General features: G+C 39.1%; 1 protein-coding gene across 3 annotated transcripts in view; it reads right to left on the bottom strand.

The window, feature by feature from the left end:
• Positions 1-6,716: 6,716 nt before the first annotated feature.
• esr2a (estrogen receptor 2a) overlaps positions 6,717-19,583 on the bottom strand; it is a 135,536-nt gene continuing 122,669 nt past the window's right edge. For all 3 annotated transcript variants that reach the window (XM_062034596.1, XM_062034597.1, XM_062034595.1), the window contains 2 exons: positions 15,837-16,020; positions 6,717-8,675 (listed from right to left, as the gene is read on the bottom strand). In XM_062034596.1, the coding sequence (XP_061890580.1) occupies positions 8,459-8,675; positions 15,837-16,020 (401 nt within the window). In that variant the 3' untranslated portion in view covers positions 6,717-8,458. The remainder of the gene's footprint in view (positions 8,676-15,836; positions 16,021-19,583) is intronic.

The following is a 19,583-nucleotide window of genomic DNA, read 5'->3' as shown; positions in this document are numbered from 1 at the left end:
TGTAACATTTCTGCTTATTTGACGCCAAATAAGCAAATCACAGTGAAGAGAAATGTATTATTAGCACTTCTGAAGACTATTTTTTGCCAGGTGATTGATTACCAATGTTACTCATTTAAAAAACACCATGTAAGTGAACACCACATAAGCGCTCACGTTAGAATAGCACACAGCTGGTACAAATGTTCAATCTTGATTCCCCCCCCTCCCATTCCCCCTTTTCCCCACAAAACATTCAGTGAAAAATTACATTTTAACAACACGCACAAAAGCTGCAAGAAAATACAAAAATATTTTTTTTCCTTTGAGTGCAACTTTGTCGTAAAGCGCAGTAGTGGTTACAAACTCGACACAGAAAAAGCCACAATCAGATAATATTGTACAGCGAATGCAAAAGTATGGGTTATGAAATATTAAAATGCCCTCTAGTGGTGTCACTGAAGTAATGCTGCTTTAAATTCAGCGCAGTGGAGAACAAAGCACATGTTTGATTAAAAACTAGTGTTGGTCATTTATTACGGACTTTGAATATGACTTTTTTATAGTGGACTCCTCCAAAAACAACCCAGTAGGAAATGTGACAAAAGGTGTAATATCAAGTCATTATCATTATTAGCGGTGCTCGGAAAAAAACGATTCACGTCCGAATCGCGATTTTTATTTATTTCGATTTTAAATGGATACTTAATTTTTTTTTTAAATCGATTTTTTTTTTAAATTACGTTTTTATGTAATCGTTGCACTTACTTACGTATACAAGCTTTGCAAGCTGTTTGAAAAAGGTTTTATTATTTTTATTTACACTAAATATATTACAAAAATCGGATCAAATCGTGCGAGTTTTGTGAGATTTACATTCCTGCTAGTTATAATATCGGTCTGAGAAGAAAGCGCGTACTAGCAGAAGTCGTATTGAACCGCATATAAGATTTTATATCGAGGATGCAGATAATTTATGCAAAGCAACAGGTGGTGCTACAAAAAGGCCACGAGTAAGCCACTTTTCTTCCTGTCACTCACGCCCACGCACACACCAGTGACCTGGACACCTGCAGTAAGAAGTGTTGCAAATGTTGTGAGCAAGCTAATGATGCTAATTTGAAGATCATGCCCATCATTAAAGTCAGGTGTGGCGCAAGTTTTATCTACGGGTTAATTAGTATCTACAAAGTGCGGCCAAAGATGTCGCCCTCTGCTGGCCGTTAGGGTACAAATGCAGGTTTAAGGCACCGTTTTTAGTGGCTAGTAATGATCAAATCTTCATTTTGATTTGGTCTATGGATGAAGGAATGCACACATAGTTAAGTACAATTAATCAATTCAATTAGTCGCTGGCCGTGTGGTCTACAAAACAACCACTGAGGTGTTGAAAGACATTGGTATTTAACAGCTGTGGCTGTAGGAAACCCTCCGGGTGTAGCTATGAACTTCACTAGGATGACAGTAACTGCTTTTGAGTATCAAACTGTCAGCATGGAGTGCAGTGATTCTCAAACTGTGCTACGCCATATAATCAATTCAAACACAGTGTTACTGTTCAAACTTTGTGTGGCCAAAAATATTAAATATATTAATGAATACTTTTGAGAAGCACTGCTCTAGTGGCTTCATCTAGCTCTGCATGCGCTATAAAACGGTGCCACTCTGTTGTGTGCAATGAAACCAGCAGTGGCTTTAATGCCGACTGTTTAGTTGTGCTGCTTCATTACTGACCATCACATTTACAATTACGGCTATCATTTGAGAATTGAGGTAAGTAACGAGCGCAGTTGGACAAATTGGGGTCCTAAGCAGAATTGTATTGGGGAGTCCTGATTGCACTTGTTTGTTTTAGAACTAAAAATGTCATTGAAGTATTATATAAGTATATATATTAAAAGTCATTATAAAGTCCAGGTGAAGTTTTAAAAACGATTGGTCGCCCGTCGTGCTTAACTCTGTCAAACCACTTTCACATATTTGTGTTAAGTCTTACAGCGGTCATATCATGATTGGAATCTACATGTAAAACATTTCCTTGTGGTCTACTTGGGTCAAAATGTTAGGAGCATTTTTTAATTTTATTTAAATGCATTTGACTTTATTTTAAAATCATTAAAAATTGTACAGACCATTTTCAAACTGCTTTCTGGCTGTTTCTAGAAAACGAGCAGTTTAGTGGGCGGTCTTTTTTTTTTTACATACAAGTTACTAAGACTAGTTTTTGAGGTACACTTTTTGTTAAGAACAAACATACATTCACATTTTATTCCGCTTTTTATGACAAAAGCGCAGGATTTATTCGCACATTCACTCTGACCCAGAGCCATACTACTACTACTACCACTACTACTACTACTACTACTACTACTAATGTCTCCCTATTTAAAATGGCATTCCTGCCAGAATGTTGTTTATCTCTGTAAACAAACACTAGCTAGTTAAGCTACCATATTTTTCGGACTGTAAGTCGCCGTTTTTTTCATAGTTTGGTGCGACTTATACTCAGGAGCGACTTATGTGTAAAATTATTAACACATTACCGTAAAATATCAAATAATATTATTTAGCTCATTCACGTAAGAGACTAGACGTATAAGAGTTCATGGGATTTAGCGATTAAGAGTGACAGATTGTTTGGTAAACGTATAGCATGTTCTATATGTTATAGTTATTTGAATGACTCTTACCATAATATGTTACGTTAACATACCAGGCACGTTCTCAGTTGGTTATTTATGCGTCATATAATGTACACTTATTCAACCTGTTGTTCACTATTCTTTATTTATTTTAAATTGCCTTTCAAATGTCTATTCTTGGTGTTGGGTTTTATCAAATACATTTCCCCAAAAAATGCGACTTATACTCCAGTTGTACTTATATATGTTTTTTCCTTCTTTATTATGCATTTTCGGCCGGTGCGACTTATACTCCGGAGCGACTTATACTCCGAAAAATACGGTACGTTGCTAACGTATCATTACAAACTGTCATGACACTCTTACTAGAAATCGTAGACAACAACTCTGCGCCATCTGAAGTTGTTTGTATTTTGTCGGTGGTTGGTCTTTAAAGTGGGCTGATAAACAAATACTTCCTCTACACGGTGTAACATTCACCACGTATAGAAATGTCCGCAAACGTGGTCTTAAGACGGGGCAAAAATAACAAGACATTTGTTTCAGACCAGGGGTGGACAAACTACACCCGGCCCCTTGGTCCTTTTACTACGGCCCGACAAATATTAAAACAGAATTGAGCAAAGATCGGTTTTGAGAATTTCCACAACTAAACTGATACTAGACTTCCACGCAATGACAAAAAAGGATGATCACTACAAGAGAATGTAAGTGTTAATTTGTATGTTTCTTTGATGGTATATTGTTGAAAATATTACGATTAAAAGAGCCCATGTTTGAGAAGCCTAATCCTAGTTCCAACAGAGATGAAATGCATCATCTATCACATTTCAAAAGCCAATGTGGCCCCTGAGCCAAAAAGTTTGCCCACCCTTGTTTTAGACTGAATATTTCAAGGTTTGAATTCACATTTTAGGAGCTTATGACGATCCCAAATACACAAAAACATGTGCCAACAGGCAATAAAAAAGAAACATCCCATAACACTCCATTGACATCTCGTGGCCTGAATATTAGCAGTATTGTTGTTATAGGCGCTAACACAGACCAATTACTTTTAGCGGCGCCGGGATCTCAGAGGGTGAACTAGCTTATGCTGCTATATTGACATTTTGAGCCGGTGAGCTGCTGCATCACCTGTGAGTTAGTGAAAGTTAATTGTTGATTATAAATCATGCCTCTCGCCTGGATAGTAGAAAGTTGTGGCCATAAACCGAGAAGTTGGTTAACTTTGACATCCAATTTAGACCCGTATGCTGTTTTTTTTTTTTTTTTAAAACCCTTTGTGAGGATTAGGAGTAATTCTTTATCTAAACGGGAAGATATAAACATCCCATCAGTCGGCATCCCAGTGACAGTAAGTGATTGTTTTATTATGTTGGTAGTTTCTTGTTTAGCACTTAGCAATACTGCTACATGATGCTTAGTGTTTCACTACAGCTGCATCTGTTTAGCACTCAGCTTCTAAAACGTGTAGCTCACCCTCTTTATATTCAGGCTGAAAAATATAAGGTTGTGATCATCAATTGTCCCAAAGTAGTGGGTGTTGTCCCCTCACTAAGCCTGCCATGTTTGTTGTTGTGAAGTTGAATACACTCCCGTGTGTAAAATGAGTAAGATACGTAAATACTACATATTATGAATGTGCTTGATACTACATTACATATATACTTACAGCCAGACCCAACTGGAGAAAAATATTTAAGGGGGGGCATTACATTTTTTTCAACGTGTCCCCTGCCAAAAGTTGATAACGATTAAACTTTTACTGTGTCCGAAAAATGAAAGAGTTGAAAAATGGTCAAGGACTGTTGTGGATCCAATGTTGATGTGCTAAAAACGACATACAATATTCATCTTTATTATGTGCATGGATAAGTAAATGTTAATCAAATGTTTGGATGTATTCATTAAATCAGTGTATGCTTGGTTGCCAAAAAGTGATGCAAAGTAACATTTTGATATTGACACATCTCATCTGGGTATACTTACTAGACTAGAATACCCTTAGATGTACAGACCACATGTGTCAATATCAACATATTATCACTAAGATGTCGTCTGGGGTTGATTTGAGCTTTTTAAAGGGTACTTCAACACGTAAACAGTACAATATATTTACTTCATTATCATATAGTATGTAGTAACTCTCTTGGATGAATACATCCAAGGCTATTAATTATGTGCATGAACACCGTACAGTTAATACAGCATTTAGCTTCTAAACAAGAAAAGGTTTTAGCACATCAACTTGGGATCAATAGCAGTCCTTTACAATCTCATTATTACCATAGAAATGGCCAACTATCATTTTTCGGACACGATAACGGCTTAAATAATTTCAAACACAAATCTTTACGATAACCACAACTATAAGTGTTTGTCCTACGTGTAGGTAGTAATCAGTTGTGGACAGAAGAAGTTCGAAAGCAGTATGCGCTTTAGGGGCAGGAATACATTTTTGGCATGGAATCAGTTTTTGGCACAACACCGATAGCAGCAAATAATAGATTTGACTTAGAGTTGTGTCGATGTCACGATCGATGACTGGCCTGCTGATGGCATCATAGCAGTAAAAAAGATACAGTGAGGTCCACAAGTATTTGCACACCCTGCAATTTTGCAAGTTCTCCCACTTAGAAATTAGGGAGAGGTCTGAAATGTTCACCATAGATGTATTTCCACTGTTAGAGACATTATCTAAAAAGAAAAATCCGGAAATCACATTGGATGATTTTTTAATGATTTATTTGTATGTTACTGGGGTTCATAAGTATTTGCACACATGAGAACATCAGTGTTAATATTTAGTGCAGAAGCCTTTGTTTGCAATTACAGAGGTCAAAGGTTCCCTATAGTTCTTCACCAGGTTTGCACACACGGCAACAGGGATTTTGGCTCACTCCTCCACACAAATCTTCTCTGGATCTGTCAGGTTTCGGGGCAGTCGCCGAGCAACACAAAGTTTAAATTCCCTCCAAAGATTTTCTATTGGATTTAGAGACTGTCTGTGCCACTCCAGAACCTTGATATGCTTGGTATGGAGCCACTCCTTGGTTATCCTGGCTGTCATTGTCATGTTGGAAGACCCAGCCACCACCCATCTTCAATGCTCTGACTGAGGGAAGGAGGCTTTTGGCCAAAATCTCACAATACATGGCCCCGTTCATCCTCTCCTGAATACAGTGCAGTCGTCCTGTCCCCTTTGCTGAAAAGCACCCCCAAAGCATGATGTCCCCCCCCCCCCCCCCCCCCATGCTTCACTGTAGGGATGGTGTTCTTGGGATGATACGCATCCTTCTTTTTCCTCCAAACCCAACGAGTGGATGTTATACCTAAAAGTTCTATTTTGGTCTCGTCTGACCACATGACTTTCTCCCATGACTCCTCTGGATCATCCAGATGGCCATTAGCAAACTTCAGACGGGCCTGGACATGGATTGACTTAAGCAGGGGAACCTTCCATGCGATGCATGATTTCAAACCCCTACACCGTAGTGTTCTACTGATAGTAGCCTTGGAAACAGTGGTACCAGCTCTCTTCAGGTCATTCACCAGCTCCTACCGTGTAGTTCTTGGCTGATTCCTCACTTTTCTTATCACGACTGATGCCCCACGAGGTGAGATCTTACATGGAGCCCCAGTCCGAGGTAGATTAGCAGTCATGTTTAGCCTCTTCCATGTGCTAACAATTGCTGCAACAGTTGATCTATTCTCACCAAGCTGCTTCCCAATTGTCCCATAGCCTTTTCCAGCTTTGTGGAGCTCTACAATTTTGTCTCTGGTCTCTTTTGACAGCTCTTTGGTCTTGCCCATGGTAGCAGTTGGACCTTGACTTGTGGGCTGCACAGGTGACTTGAATGGATTCAAAGGGATGGTGGGTGGGTGATTAGTTGTGGGGTAAAAGTGGACTTTTTTTTAAAAGGTAGACTGACAGCTCTTTGAGAGTCATAATTCTTGCTGATTCTCATGTGTGCAAATACTTGTGAACCCCAGTAACATACAAATAAATCATAAAAAATCATACCATGTGATTTCTGGATTTTTCTTTTTAGATGATGTCTCTAACAGTGGAAATACATCTATGATGAACATTTCAGACTTCTCCCTAATTTAAAATTGCAGAGTGTGCAAATACTTGTGGACCTCACTGTATATGTCCTCTCCACTTTCTCCCAGGTGTGCACATATTACCATGTGGAACATGTTAAATCAACATATTTTGGTTTTGGCGCTGACTTCCTTATCTCGCAAGGAAAAGCATCTGATTAGCTCTCGTTCACTACTAAACCCCACCCCTCTTTCAATGTACGCCATTTAAGAGCTGTAATTGGATATATTCTGAACTTGTCCCACCCATCGACAAGACAACATTAAGTTAATTACTGCCAACATTTTAGTCTTGTACCGTATTTTACGGACTATAAGTCGCAGTTTTTTTCATAGTTTGGTGCGACTTATACTCAGGAGCGACTTATGTGTGAAATTATTAACACATTACCGTAAAATATCAAATAATATTATTTAGCTCATTCACGTAAGAGACTAGACGTATAAGATTTCATGGGATTTAGCGATTAGGAGTGACAGATTGTATAGCATGTTCTATATGTTATAGTTATTTGAATGACTCTTACCATAATATGTTACGTTAACATACCAGGCACGTTCTCAGTTGGTTATTTATGCGTCATATAACGTACACTTTCAGTTTCAGCCTGTTGTTCACTATTCTTTATTTATTTTAAAATGCCTTTCAAATGTCTATTCTTGGTGTTGGGTTTTATCAAATAAATTTCCCACAAAAATGCGACTTATACTCCAGTGCGACTTATGTATGTTTTTTTCCTTCTTTATTATGCATTTTTGGCCGGTGCGACTTATACTCCGAAAAATACGGTCTTTAGACTTCAACTAACATGTCAGTTTATTGTCTTAGTCAACGAGCCTTTGATTACTGCTCCGATTTGAAAAAAACATAACAAAAATCCAAATTAAATCAACAGCTTTGCTGTACTTTGTGGGCGGGACTGTTTATAACATACATACAACGAAAATGGAGGTTTTTGGACATTTTTAGACCACTTTATAGGCGGAATAGAGCTCCATCGTTAGCTGACTTTTGCCATCGTTTACATGCCCCGTTTGTCATGTTGAGTGGAAAGTAAAACTATAACGGCAGCAGCGTGAATAATGGGACGAGACTTGCGCCGCTCAATGCTAACAACACGGCTAATTAGAGTGTCCGCCCTGAGATCGGTAGGTCGTGAGTTCAAACCCCCGGCCGAGTCATACCAAAGACTATAAAAATGGTACCCATTACCTCCCTGCTTGGCACTCAGCATCAAGGGTTGGAATTGGGGGTTAAATCAAATTTCGCCACACCTAGTGTGTGTGTGACAATCATTGGTACTTTAACTTTAACTTTTTTTTAATGCCGCTAACTTCGCCGCGGCAATCAAGTTGACACCTTTGGTCAAAACAACACACTCACGTTTTTCGCACATTGAACTTCCGACCGCGAGGACCTACACAGGATGTGATGAAGTATTTTAACACACATGGGTGTTATTTTAACAACGTTAACAAGAGTATTTTGAAGGTTGTAAGCAGTTTTTTTTGTTTTAACTATAACAAAATAGGATTTCTAAACGCAATAAAGGAGGGACTACTGTGTTGTTTTGATGAATATTTCAGGCCAAGTAAAGAGTTAAACTATTATTGCTTATCTGAAGCGGACCGAATTTAGTTGTTGGATGATTGAAAAAAATTTGTGCAAAGAATAGTTTGAGCATTTCCATTAAAGACATGCTTAAAGCAAAGACGTGGTCTACCGGCTACTGAGGATCACCTTCTTTCGACGAGGCGCTGCAGGAGCCTTGCGGTTTGGCGGGAACCTCCTTCTGGTCCGAGGCCTCGTGCTGATCCTGCTGGCTCCTGTTGGGGAGTCGTGAGCTGTGCATGATGTGAGCATCCAACATCTCCAGCAGCAGGTCGTACAAAGGCACCATGTTCTTCATCTTCATGCAGTGGAGATGGTCCATGCCCTTGTTGCTGCACACACAAAGTATTACTGTGCAGCAGAAACTCCAAAGTCAAACACTCCCAAAGTGTTGGGGGAAAATAAACCTGGTAGTTCATACCCATCGAGCGTGAAGTGTGGCCTTTTTTAAAATAAGATCTTTTTTTTTTTTTGAGATAATGATTATTTATGTATTTAATTAGAGATGTCCGATAATATCGGACTGCCGATATTATCGGCCGATAAATGCTTTAAAATGTAATATCGGAAATTATTGGTATCGGTTTCAAAAAGTAAAATTTATGACTTTTTAAAACGCCGCTGTACGGAGTGGTACACGGACGTAGGGAGAAGTACAGGGCAGTTGCGTCTACCAATCATACTTGCCAACCCTCCCGATTTTCCCGGGAGACTCCCGAATTTCAGTGCCCCTCCCGAAAATCTCCCGGGGCAACCATTCTCCCGATTTCCACTCAGACAACAAAATTGGGGGCGTGCTTTAAAGGCACTGCCTTTGCGTGCCGGCCCAATCACATAATATCTACGGCTTTTCACACACACAAGTGAATGCAAGGCATACTTGGTCAACAGCCATACAGGTCACACTGAGAGTCGGCGTATAAACAACTTTAACACTGTTACAAATATGCCCCAGACTGTGAACCCACACCAAACAAGAATGACAAACATTTCGGGAGAACATCCGCACCGTAACACAACATAAACACAACAGAACAAATACCCTGAACCCCTTGCAGCACTAACTCTTCCGGGACGCTACAATATACACCCCCCGCTACCCCCCACCCGACCCCCACCTCAACCCCGCCCACCTCAACCTCCTCATGCTCTTTCAGGGAGAGCATGTCTCAAATTCCAAGCTGCTGTTTTGAGGCATGTTAAAAAAAATAATGCACTTTGTGACTTCAATAATAAATATGGCAGTGCCATGTTGGCATTTTTTTCCATAACTTGAGTTGATTTATTTTGGAAAACCTTGTTACATTGTTTAATGCATCCAGCGGGCATCACAACAGAATTAGGCATAATAATGTGTTAATTCCAAGACTGTACATCGGTATCGGTTGATATCGGAATCGGTAATTAAGAGTTGGACAACATCGGATATCGGCAAAAAAGCCATTATCGGACATCTTTATATTTAATATTTGTTTACTTACTATGGTATATTATTTAATATTTATGTATTCACTGTTCTGTTACAGAGAACAAGGAAATGGGATAAAATTGCTATGATATGAAAAGGGGTAGGAATAAAAAAAAAGCTCTGCTTCTTCCTACTCCTTTTCGGACGTGGTGTAATGAAACAATTGGAAATATGTGATGCATTACACTGTATCGTATGCATGTTCGAAATAAACTGAAACTGATGTCTGAGGTCAAGTGTGATGATAATTAGGGGTGCCCTGCTCCGATATTAATATCAGTCTGATATCATGAGCCTGCATCTAAAACATCAGATACAGTCTACCTCCACATCTCATCTTGCCAGCTTAGATGACAAGTTGTCGCCATAGACTTGTCAATCACGGGCCATCTTGAGCGGGGGTTTGGTCCGACTAGTGTTGCATGCTGTCTCTTTATTTTGGATGAAAACATGATTTTTTGTTGTTGTTGTTGAATCTCTTAATGTTAATTAATGTCTGACATTTACGACAAACGGCTTCGAAATCGATTTCAGAATTTAGTGAGTTGTGCTGATTTTAATCATTGATAGATCTCTATTACCGTCAACTCATGCAGTAAATAGACATGGCTTCCCTCCTGCGCAAGATGGCGGCAAATGAGTTATCGCCTTTTGAAGGACTACTTTAAAACGCCGTAAAACTGAACACAGAAATAAAGTGCAAGTAGAGATCTAAATCTTAAACATTTAAAAAATAAGATAGAATCCAAAATGGAACGCTGGTCACGTCTCCAAATATCACTTTGGGGTCGTGTGAACATAGTAAAAATGAGTATACTGCCAGCAGTTAATTATATACTGAAAATGATGCCTTTCCTAATTAATAAAAGTTGGTTTAAGAAAATACATACAATGATATCACATTTTATATGGTGTGGAAAGAAGGCCAGATGCTCATACTTAAGGTTGTCTTGTACACAAGATAAAGGCTGACTACAATCACCAAACTTATTACATTATTATATCTCCTTCGGTTGTGAACAAGCAAGCCACTTATTTCATTCTTCTGCAGATAAAGATTGGATCAACATAGAAAAAAATATGTTAATGAATTTGGACATTGATGTGGGGAGCTTATATTATATTAAAAAAACACCTAATGAATTGAGGCAGAGCCCAATAGAAGCCACCTTTAACATTCTAAAACTGTGCCAGAAAATACTAGGAATCAACCCAATGACATCTGTAAATTAACCGCTTTGGTACAATCCTAATATCATAATTAATAAAAATGTGGTTAAATGGACAACATGTAAAGACAGAGGTATTAATAAACCTTATCATATTATTAATAAAAACTCTTTTAAACCGTTCAATGATTTAGTTGAACAATATAATGTACCCAGAAATCATTTTTTAAATTTTATTTCATTAAAACACGCTGTAAATAAATGCATATCCTCTGAAAGTATGTCTTTAAATAGCCATGAACTGGAAGATGCACTTTTTAATCAAGATACAATTAAGAAATTAATTAAACTATTTTATGGAATAATAAATGAACACCACACTAGAAATGCAAATGATGCATGTGTTCGGAAATGGATGATGGACTTAAACATTTTCGATGAAAGAGACATATCATGGAATGATATTTGGAAAAATGCCAATAAGCCCTTTAGAAGCCTTAAAGATAAACTGACTCAATTTAAGATATTAAATAGATTGTATTTTACATCTTCTCAGCTGTTTAAAATTGGTGTAGTAGATAGCAAGTTATGTATGAAGTGTCGGGCAGCTTAGGGAACTCTTGTTCATTTATTGTGGGAATGTCAGAATAAAAGAGTTATGGTTGAAAACAACAAAAGAAGCAATCACATTCCTTAATATAAACATCCCAATGACACTGCAAACTTGTATTCTTGGAGATCTCCATTAATTTAGTAACGTGTCTTCAAAGAGTAGAAATGCTTTTCTTTCAATATGCATAATAACAAAAAGGGGAGTATTTAAAAAATGGATAGCTGTTGATAGTCCAACTCATACTGACTGGTATACACAAGCTATGGAGATGATATCAGTAGAACAAACTGCATTTAGTTTAGATAATAATTAGTCATGTATTGGAATATGGGATCCATTATTTAAATTTGTTTCAACTATTAAATGAACCAAAATATGACTTATTATATCTTTGTGGAAAATATTGGACACAGTGTGTTGTCAAGCTTGTGAGATGTGATGCAGGTGTGGGCCACTGTGACACTATTGTTCATTTCTAATTTTTTAATTATTTTTTATTAATGTTTTCAATGATAATATCAATGAGGGTTTTGTTTTTTTTAATCACTGCTATTTTGAAATTATTACTAATATTGATGCTGTTGTCGATAATGTTCATTTTTGTTTCACTACATTTGTATTGTTCCGTGTCATGTTTGTGTGTCCTCAATTGCTCTGTTTGTTGTTATTCCTAACATTGGTGGGACGGGTTTGGTTTTGGAATTGGATTGCATTGTTGTGGTATTGTTGTGTATTGTTTTGTTGATTGATTAAAAATAAATAAATAAATAAAAATAATAAATAAAGTATGACAAATAACTTACATCTACTACAAAAAAAGCATTAAACAAATGAGCTAGCTTGCTGCTAATTTACATCAGATTCACTATATACAGTACATGCTCCTAATTAGCATTAGCGATTTTACATGGCATTTTCAACACCTCCAAATTTGTTAATGAATCTACAACTAAGATGCAAGTTACAATCAAACAGCTGATGTGTAATAAGTCCAATACTTACAGTACAAACACTTTGTAAGACTCAGCTTAATATAGGACTGGCAAAGACTACTTCCTGTCTACGGCACACAACAACTAGGATAACAAAAATCTGGAGTTATATGTGTGCCTTAACTTCGAGGTTGCAAAGACAGATTTTGACCGCAGAAAAATATATTTTGCAACAACATACCTGTTTATGCAATTTTGAGAACTCAATTGAAAAACAAAATTGTTTGAACGAATATTAATGTGCCAAAATAAATGTGTCTGCATGTTTGCTATTATTGATATCATCATGCAATAATTACTGTTTTCTGCACAGGAAGACTGCTGTGCTCGCTCACATCCTCTCTCTCTCACCCTCTGCACATTCAGACACGTTTGTTTCAAAAAGGCAACCAATCATAACTGGACAAATGAACACTGATTACCTCGGTCATCAGTCTTAGCAAATCCACAAAGAATCCTGTAGCAGTCACTACTTTGTTGGCTGGAAGACTCATGGTGTTAAATTGGAAGGCAACAGCCACACCCGCTGGATTAAAGATGTTCTATATTTTCTCAAACTGGAGTAGATTATTAGGTTGACATTAAATGATTGTTCTGCAAAGTTTCAAGAACTGTGGGGAGAAACTGATCTCCATATTTACCCCGATTGAAACACAATTGAAACATGGGTGGTTGATGAGCCTTTTGTGTGCTTGTTCTCTTTAGGGCCATTCAAGAATGCAGCTGTCGGTCTTCTCTTAGCAAATTCGAAAATAACTTGGCATCGTTCACTACTTTGTTGGCTGGAAAACTCAATGTGTTCAATTGGAAGGCAACAGCGCCTTTTTGCCACACCCGCCGGATTAAAGACTCAAACTGGAATAGATTAGGCTGACATTGAACGGTTGTTCTGTGAAGTTTCAAGAAGTATGGGGTGGTTTCCTAAAATATATAAATAAAAGAGATCTCAAATTAAACACCAACAAAGTAATTGAAAGGTAGGTAATTGATGAGCCTTTTGCCTGCTATTGTGTATTTCTGCCCTGTGTTGGGGACATTCAGGAGTGCAGTTGTCTGTGGCTTCATGACAATATTTGCCTGTACTTATTTTTACTGTTATTTTATTTCATGTATAATGTTTGAGGGAGAAAAAAAAGAACATTTGACATGTGTTTGATTGCATTTTTTGACTGTATACATCAAAAATCCAATAAACAAATGTTTAAAAAAAAGTACACTCTGATTGGCTGTTTGGTCTCCATCACATTGCTGACAAATGTACAAAAATAACTCCATAATGTTTATAAAACGTTACACATAAAGGTTCAAATGGCCAAATTAATAAAACAAGACACGTGTGGTCGTGCTTCAAGTAGTTTTTGTCACTTATGATTGACTCTATTAGCCGTGAATCAATACTTCCGTGATAATGTAACAAGCGATCTAATTGGATACCAAACAGCCAATCAGAGTGTACATTTGATTCACGGCTAACAAAGTCAATAAATGAGGAACACCAACAACTTAGTGCAGCACGACCACATAGGTAAGTTGTTTTACTATTTTGGTCATTTGAACCTTTATGGGAAACATTTTATAAACATTATGGTGCTCTTTTTGTACATTTGTCTGCAGTTTAAAGGCCTACTAAAATGATTTTTTTTTATTTAAACAGGGATAGCAGATTCATTCTATGTGTCATACTTGATCATTACACGATATTGCCATATTTTTGCTGAAAGGATTTAGTAGAGAACATCGACGATAAAGTTGCAACTTTTGGTCGCTGATAAAAAAAAGCCTTGCCTGTACCGGAAGTAGCGTGACGTCAACGGTTGAAAGGCTCCTCACATTTCCCCATTGTTTCCAATGCAGCGAGAGCGATTCGGACCGAGAAAGCGACGATTACCCCATTAATTTGAGAGAGGATGAAAGATTCGTGGATGAGGAACGTTAGAGTGAAGGACTAGAATGCAGTGCAAGACATATCTTTTTTCGTTCTGACCGTAACTTAGGTACAAGCTGGCTCATTGGATTCCACACTCTCTCCTTTTTCTATTGTGGATCACGGATTTGTATTTTAAACCACCTCGGATACTATATCCTCTTGAAAATGAGAGTCGAGAACGCGAAATGGACATTCACAGTGACTTTTATCTCCACGACAATACATCAGCGAAACACTTTAGCTACGGAGCTAACGTGATAGCATCGTGCTTAACTGCATATAGAAACAAAAGAAATAAACCCCTGACTGGAAGGATAGATAGAAAATCAACAATACTATTAAACCATGGACCTGTAACTACACGGTTAATGCTTTCCAGCCTGGCGAAGGTTAACAATGCTGTTGCTAACGACGCCATTGAAGCTAACTTAGCAACCGGACCTCACAGAGCTATGCTAAAAACATTAGCAATCCACCTACGCCAGCCAGCCCTCATCTGCTCATCAACACCCGTGCTCACCTGCGTTCCAGCGATCGACGGTGCGACGAAGGACTTCACCCGATCACAGATGCGGTCGGCGGCCCGGAGACGGAGGAAGTTAAGGTGAGTTCGGCGGCTAGCGCGTCTGCTATCCATCTCTCAGTCCTCCTAATACACCGATCCCACCTACAACTTTCTTCTTTGCGGTCTTCATTGTTCATTAAACAAATTGCAAAAGATTCACCAACACAGATGTCCAGAATACTGTGGAATTTTGAGATGAAAACAGAGTTTTTTGTATAGGATTCAATGTGTCCGCATACTTCCGTTTCAACGATTGACGTCACGCGCATACGTCATCATACATAGACGTTTTCAACCGGAAGTTTAGCGGGAAATTTAAAATTGCACTTTATAAGTTAACCCGGCCGTATTGGCATGTGTTGCAATGTTAAGATTTCATCATTGATATATAAACTATCAGACTGCGTGGTCGGTGGTAGTGGGTTTCAGTAGGCCTTTAACAAACGATCTAATTGGACACCAAACAGCCAATCAGAGCGTACATTTGATTCACGCTAATAGAGTCAATGAATAAGGGACAACAACAACTTGGTGCAGCACGACCACAAAGGTAAGTTGTTTTACTATTTTTGGTCATTTGAACCTTTATGGGTAACATTTTATAAACATTATGGAGTTATTTTTGTACATTTGTCTGCCATGCAACAAACGATCTAATTGGATACCAAACAGCTGATTGTACATTTGTCAGGTTCTCTGATTGTTTGTCTTTTTGGCACAATAGTAACGCGGTGTTAGAGCTGTTAGTTTCATTCTCACCTGACGTGGCGGATGTGCGAGAGCAGCATGAGCAGGTGCGCCAGGCGGGTGTACTGCTGGCGGAAGGTGAGGCCAGTTTTGGCGATGGCCCACACCAGCGCGTCCGTGACGGCGTCCAGAAGACGCAGCAGCTTGGAGCGACTCTGCAGCTCGTCGACGTTCTCCGAAGAGGCGAGGCACATGTCTGGGGAAAAAAAGGAAAAACGACTCACACAAGATTTTCCTGAACTTTTCATCTCTTGTGTTCTTTGATGTAAACATCATCACTGGTTAGCTCACATAGAGCATATGCAAGTGAAAATATTAGACCACCTTTGACCTTAGCCATAACAAGCATTTAGATTTGTAGTGTTTAGCTTAGTTTACAGACAGAGAGAGTTCTTTACACCTAAAAAAAATATATGGTAAACTAGAGTACTTGGAGCAGACCTGGGCAATTATTTCTCTAGGGCTACATTGAGAGAGAAAAAATATGTCTGGGGGTCGGTGTGTATTTGTGTATACATTTTTTAATTTAAATTTGTATTGATGTTCCTTGAAAAAAAAGGGACCCAAGCACACATACTAAAATAAATACTGCAATACAAACCGCAATACTTAGCTGTAGTACAGTATGTGTGTGCTGGGGTCTCTTTTTCAGCGACATTAAATAATGTCTGATCAAATGCTAAAAACGTCATGACAGACCACCTCAAAAAACAATGGAATTTCACTGAATGAGACACCCAAAATGTACACGAAAATAAAGAATGTGGGATTTACAGTATTAACTATTAAAGATTAAAGTACCAATGATTGTCACACACACACTAGATGTGGTGAAATTTGTCCTCTGCATTTGTCCCATCCCCTTGGGGAGCAGTGGGCAGCAGCGGCGCCGCGCCCGGGAATCATTTTGGTGATTTAACCCCCAACTCCAACCCTTTGTTGCTGAGTGCCAAGCAGGGAGGTTATGGGTCCCATTTATGATTGATAAAACACTGTATATTAACATATTTTGACCATTCTTTTAATTCTCTGACCTCCTCGATCGAAATCTTTTACGAGCAAGCAAAACGCAACAAAAATGCAACAACACAACAAAGTATGAACGCAAAGGGTAAAAAAAACCCTACAATTTGATATATCACTTTTCTGAAGAACTTCGTAGTAAAAATTTGCTTATAGATTTGTCCCTGACACCCGCGTTTTAAGCTGACCGCACTGTAAACAATCCCCGCCCACACTGCTTGGTTCCTTGTCTGAGCTGCTGTGACGTAGATTGCCGTAATAACCCGTACATCACTCAAAAGCACATATTCCAACCATTGAAATACTTCCTATAGTTCAAGACTTACGGTCATTTGAAAACAGCACTGCACATCATAACAGCAGCTACAGTTTCAATGTTGAAGGTCTAAAATAAATTGCTCAGGTCTGATTTAGAGGAACAAGTACTAATTTCAACTTTGACCTCAGCTACCACATTCAAATAAATGAATATGCTTCTCAGATGGATTCATTATGTTTTCTCACTAAATAGAATGTAAACTCGATTTACAAACCGCTCTATTTGCAAACATTTCAGTTTACAAACTTTTAGATCTGCGATGAGGTGGCGACTTGTCCAGGGTGTACCCCGCCTTCCGCCCGATTGCAGCTGAGATAGGCTCCAGCGCCCCCCGCCCCCCGCGACCCCGAAGGGAATAAGCGGTAGAAAATGGATGGATGGATGGAAACTTTTAGATCACGCCAAATATGCCTCTATGTGCGAACCTTGTCTCTGTGTACAAACGTTTCATTCCTTCATTCATTTTGTGTCCAACCTGCAGGCAAAAAGCAGGGTGCAGCCCAAACGATCTAATTGGATACCAAACAGCTGATTGTACATTTGTCAGGTTCTCTGATTGTTTGTCTTTTTGGCACAATAGTAACGCGGTGTTAGAGCTTTCAATAGTGGTTTCCAAGGCAACACATAAAGTCGGTTAAAAGTTGTAATGTTTGACCCAGTTTTTTTTCCCAATAACATTGAAGCAACTCATGGTTTAAATGGATTTGTTATCCATGTTTTATATAAGAAATGCCACAGGCGGCAGCGCGGACCAAGAAAAAAAAGTTTAGTGACACAGCACTGCGACAAACACAAGTAATATAAAAAGCTACTTAATAAATCATCACCCGTAAAAATATTTCACGCCAAAGCGAGGCCAAGTATCAATTTGTGAGGTATTTACATTTTTAAACAATAAATTAAATTGTCAGTTAATTTTTGAGAATAATCATTTTCCAAAGTGGTATGAGATATCCCCTACAGAGAACACACTGTTTCTCTGAAGTTATAAGTTGAAAGAAGTGAAAATTATTGTTTTACATTTTGTATGTTTATATTGTCACTTTAAAGACACTTAACTGAAAGTATATATATATATATATATATATATATATATATATATATATATATATATATATATATATATATATATATATATTGCTTGCTTATGGTTGTCCATCGATTCGATGATGACCATCTTCTTTTATTTGTGAGTCTGCTGATGTTTGAACAGTCCGATCCTGGATCCACAGATGCGGTTACAGACCGGGCATGTGAAGGAGGTGCTGGGGGGAGCAGGGGTGGCTTGGCGAGCATGCCTCTTCGCACGCTTTGCTGCACGGTGTTGTGTGCGCTGTTCCTCTATATAATCAACTCCCTGTGAGGAGTGGGAGCGCCAGAGGTCTCGACAGGAAGCAAGTTCCTCCAGTGAAGAGGGGTTGATCTGGCATCTCTTCAGTGTGGTCTTCATTTGGTCTTTGAACCGCTTCTTCTGCCCACCAGCACTGCGTTGGCCAAGGTGTAACTGACCATAGAGGATTCTGCGTGGGAGTCTATGGCGGGGCATTCGGATGACATGCCCCAACCACCTGAGTTGATGTTGGGTCATGATGGACTCCACGCTGCAGCTGCCTGCCCTCTCCAGCACTTCTGTGTGCGGCACTCTGTCCTTCCATGTGATGCCAAGGATCTTCTGCAGACATCTTACATGGAAGGTCTCCAGGCTTCTCAGATGGCGGCTGTAGATAGTCCATGCCTCACATCCGTACAGTAATGCAGTGATGCATACTGCTCTGTAGACCAGCACTTTGGTGTGGAGTTTGAGGTTGCTGTTCTGAAAAACCCTTCTCCTTAGACGACCAAAAGATGCTGATGCTTGCTTGACGCGGTTCTGGATCTTGTCATCCATTGAGCAGGTGTCAGACATTATGCTCCCCAGGTATTTAAAGGTGGGCACCGTGAGCAGCTGTTGCCTTGCTGCTGTGAGGGTTATTGTGGGGTATTGTGGGAGGTCAGCACTGGACTGACAGAGTACCTCTGTCTTCTGGGTGTTGATCGTCAGTCCCATTCTGGTATATGCAGTTACAGCTGCCGAGAGGATGTTTTGCAGAGCCTGTGGTGTATGGGCAACCAGGGCACAGTCATCGGCGTATTGCAGCTCAATGATGGTCTCTGAGGTCAGCTTGGTAGTTGCCTGTAGCCTTCTGATGTTAAACAGGTTACCATCAAGCCTGAAGTCTATGGTAACTCCAGCCTGCTCCTCCATCCCCCTACGTAGCAGTGTTGTGACACAGACGAGGAAGATGTTGAAGAGAACTGGAGCCAGCACACAGCCCTGCTTCACTCCAGTTTTCACACCAAAGGGCTTTGAGCTGTGTCTTCCAACTACCACTCGGGCCATCATCCCAGAATGGAACTGTGCAAGGATGGTGAGAAAC

The sequence above is a fragment of the Entelurus aequoreus genome, linkage group LG23 (assembly GCF_033978785.1).
Source record: "Entelurus aequoreus isolate RoL-2023_Sb linkage group LG23, RoL_Eaeq_v1.1, whole genome shotgun sequence".
Taxonomy (NCBI): Eukaryota; Metazoa; Chordata; class Actinopteri; order Syngnathiformes; family Syngnathidae; genus Entelurus; species Entelurus aequoreus.
Note: the sequence above shows the minus strand (reverse complement) of the source record. Positions and strands in the feature narration are given on the sequence as shown.